Raw genomic sequence first — 4,105 nt, 5'->3', positions numbered from 1 at the left:
GGGTGCGAAGGAACTCATGCGTACCGGTGGGGGCGTACGTTTCCGTGAAGTTGATGTCTTTGGTCTGTCTGAGTCGCGAGCGCCGAGCCGTGCTCCATATTGATTTTAAACACCCATTTGGAGGTGACGTTCAGAACGTCGGGCGGGAGGTTGGCAGTATTGCGTAGAAAGTAGGTACCTATGGACCGGAGGCTGTTTATTCCCGATTAAGAAACGATTAGTGATAATATTATTCATCTCATTTTGGGGTAAACTATTGTATGTAGAAAAAAAGTTATTGTAATAATATTACTAGAAAATGAGTGTTTATAATCGATAGCTAAAAATATGTTAATGAATGATTACTGGAAAATGAGACATTCAGCAAATACAAGAAGATAAGTGAATCATAAATTGCTAATAATAATAAAACAGTAACAAGCGATTAAGGGGGGTGCGCTATTTGGAAATCGGAAATCAGTGGAAATTATTTTATTTTTTTATTCTTCTTCAAAATAACCCTGCTCAGGTTGTATAGCTAACGAAATGTAGCACGTATTCTGTTGGTTTAGCTGCCGAAAACGAAACTGCTGAAGATCAACTATTCGTACACATATCCACCCTCACCATCCTAACATACATTGGCGTCCGAACCTATATTACAACATGCACAACAGGCCTAAATATGTAGCACAACATTCTATGCGGGGATTGCGATGTTTTCAGCACTATGGGTGTGGATACACGAACGAGCGACAAGGTGGTGGCGGCCCCACTAACAGTTAGTGTATGGAATGATATACTGGACGAGTATGAAGCCCTAATTGAGCAACACCCAGACGTACAACAAAAGACATTCGTAGAAGAGTGTAATAGAAAACGTGGTAAACGCATAACCACGTCCAATTTCTGCAAGAAACTCATGATACGTAAGAATGGAAAGGAGATAAAGGTCAGGCCAGGTTCACCTACTCTGCTACCGCAATCCATTCAAGACAGAATCACTAGAGCAGTGCAAACTCAGAATCGGGCAGGTCGTTCCATCACAGAAATTGCATTGATGAATATAATTCGTCTGGTATACTGGGACATCAGGGGATTGATAAATGAAGGTGCGTTTGTGGATGAGCTCACACAGGCCGAGGCGACTTTTCAGACACGCAGAACAATGTTGGCGTAGGCTGAGCGAAATGGTTGGTTGATCCAAAAAGCTGAGATCATACCTGCGAACAGGGAGTCAGGCGCTGATGCAGAGTTAATTTTAGGGTTGTAGAAACCCCTAAACCCTAAAACGTTTCAGAAGCAGATAGATGATCTGGAAATACATAGTATTGACCAAATATTACAGTTCGACGAGTGTAGATTCGGTGCCGAGCTGAAGAAGGCCGCGCGCAGCGTGAAGATTGAGAATACAAGTGCTAGTAAGCCTGCGCAGACCACAGGTAAAGGAGCTGCAAGCTGGCCAGGTGTGCCCTTGCTCCCCGCAACGAAGGGTTTTAAGCTCTTGGCACTTATCATTCTGATCAACGAGCCTTCTACGGCTAAGTGTAAAAGTCGGTCTCCTCTAGGCTGACTATACGATACCGATACGTTTACGTTAATAAGATAATCCGGTAATCCGTTAAAATGCAAAATGTTAAGCTTCAGCCCTTGGTTATGAGCAAAAGATTAGGGGATTTTAGACTAAGACTATTGTCTATATGCTCCGCTCTAATCACTCACTACTTCGGTCTAGATTTATTTGTGTTTTAGTTACCAAGACTAGATATCATTTCATTGGACGCATAGTTTACATTTCACGCCTCGAAACAATTACCGAATCAAACTAACCAATAAAATACCTCTAAGTCCAACTTAAGAATATAAAAAGAAAATCAAAACACCAAGCTGGTGCAGTATACATCTGCACCTAAACCCCATCCACTTGGTACCTAGCTCCCCATCCCATTTAAGGCATAGACGGGCACATCTAGTTGGCTGGCGAAGAGGAATCAAAACCATGTTGTCCTAAATTCTAACAACGCTGATCCTGTCCTTTTCTCAGTGGATTATCTTGCTCTGAGATCATTATCGAATCATACCATAGGTTTGTACCAACAACCATTTCATGCTTGAGACCCTCTCTCATGGTACTCTCATTAATTAGAGATTCCCAAAGTGTCATTTTCAGGTGTCAGATTGGTGTCGTTCCTATATTATGTACAATTCTAATTTTAGTGGAAAACCAATCTATGTTTGGAAAACTACCTAATTGTCCGCAGTAGAGTCCCATACTCTACCGAGTACTGTCACATGTTCAGAATCTTGAATTTCTCAGTTCTTGCTCATGTCCAATTCGTTAAACATATTCCAGTATTATAAGTATAACCGTTAATACGTTTTACGTTTATAATATACGTTAACTGTGCAGCTACTATTAGGAACCCGCTATTTTTACATAAGGGCATGGAGAGAAAGAGAGAGAATATTATGAAAGCACTCCCTGTTGATTTAACGGAGAAATCTAAGGTCGTAGGTACTAAGGGTGGATACCAAACGCTAGATAGTTTTCAGTATATAATGCAGGAGTTTCTATACCCACGTCTCCTGTGTTCTGAGGCAGGTAGACATCTCGATACATATTATCGAGAGATGGATGGGAATGCACTTCAAAAAAAAATACATCTTGTGTATGGATGGGGCGTCTATGCATGAAATGAATGAGAGTATATCACTCCGAATATGGAGCCGTGAGCGTCGTATGGTATGGTTGGTGCAAGTGATGCATGCCACTAACCTAACACAAATGCTGGACAGGCTGGGTTTCCGTCAACTAAAAGGTGTGAGGACTCATATTCTATACAAAAAAAAGCGATCGAGTTGGATAGGCTCAGTTATCCTGGAACTGATGTTATGATTGAGACATACAAGCAAACAATCGAACAGTTCAAGCCATTCAGTAGGTTGACGCCGGACATGTGGGGCTATGCCACTTTCCAACAAACATTCGAGGCAATTATTGCAACACACAAAAAGGCTTACCCGGAGGAGCGTGTTATGAGACTTTTGGGTCCTTCCATTTTACGACAATTCAGAACAGAGGTCTTTCAAACATCATGGGCCCAAGTTTGTGTTTACAGTGATGCCCAGCAACCCTTGGGTATGCGCTTAGACCCGAAGCAGGTTATTAAGCAGCCGCTTGTGCAAAGGAACATCATCACCAATGCAACCCACGAACGTAGTGCCAAGAAACAGCAGAACGCCGTAGAGAATGCCGTAGCACAAGTTGTACCAAACGCAATCGTAACGTGGTCGCCAGATGAACAATGGGGGTTACGCTCAGAACTTCTCTGCCGAGAAATGTAGACAGTTAGAGGGCAAGTTCGAGCGAGTACCAACAAGAGTTCCAGTGCAGGCCTCTATGAGCATTGTGACCATGATCGCCAGTGTGCTTGAAGATCGCGCACGATTCAAAGCACATCAGGACAAGAAGGATAAATACATACATCGTAATATATCAGATAATTAAACGTTAAGGGAGGAGCAGGCGGAGTATGAGAAAAGTGCAGCGGACAATATCGAAAAGGGCAGGAAGAAGATAAACCGCAAGGTTGAAACCATGTACGAAGACCAGGAAAGGGTCGAGAATGCCCTGAAAATATAGCAAAGTTGACAACACCCCAGGAACGCATTATTGCTAAAATAGACGCATGCACAAATACATGACCGTGAGAAGGAGATACTCGAGAATGATCTCGGACAAAACAGAAGAAAAAAGTATGCGACAAGAGAGCGCGGGCCAAGAAATTAACGACACTATGAATGACCGACTACATAAACTTCTGCAGTGTGATGGCGAGGTTGCCCTCGGGGAGGGGGACGAATCTGAGCTGCAGATGATGATCGATCGTCTGAAGCGCGACTTCAAAGGGGCAACTGCATCCCCAGAGTGTATGGCTACCAATATACACATATATTCATTGCAAGCACACACATAAACAACTATGTATACACAAAAAATCTTGCCAAACAATTTGAAGGCGTCGATGGGGTCAAATGTTAGCTTGAAATTATTGTATAGTCGTAGCTTTTTGTCGAAAAATCACAGAGCAAACTCAAATTACAATTTCCACTGATTTCCGATTTT

The 4,105-nt window shown here is 42.5% G+C and overlaps 1 protein-coding gene across 1 annotated transcript; it reads left to right on the top strand.

Moving 5' to 3' along the window:
* Positions 1-2,441: 2,441 nt before the first annotated feature.
* Positions 2,442-4,099, top strand: SARC_02808 (hypothetical protein). The gene has a single exon (XM_014303415.1). The coding sequence runs from the start codon at positions 2,872-2,874 to the stop codon at positions 3,322-3,324; it is 453 nt and encodes a 150-aa protein (XP_014158890.1). The 5' UTR covers positions 2,442-2,871; the 3' UTR covers positions 3,325-4,099.
* The last annotated feature ends 6 nt before the right edge of the window (positions 4,100-4,105 follow it).

The sequence above is a fragment of the Sphaeroforma arctica genome (assembly GCF_001186125.1).
Source record: "Sphaeroforma arctica JP610 unplaced genomic scaffold supercont1.131, whole genome shotgun sequence".
NCBI classification, from domain to species: Eukaryota; class Ichthyosporea; order Ichthyophonida; genus Sphaeroforma; species Sphaeroforma arctica.
Note: the sequence above shows the minus strand (reverse complement) of the source record. Positions and strands in the feature narration are given on the sequence as shown.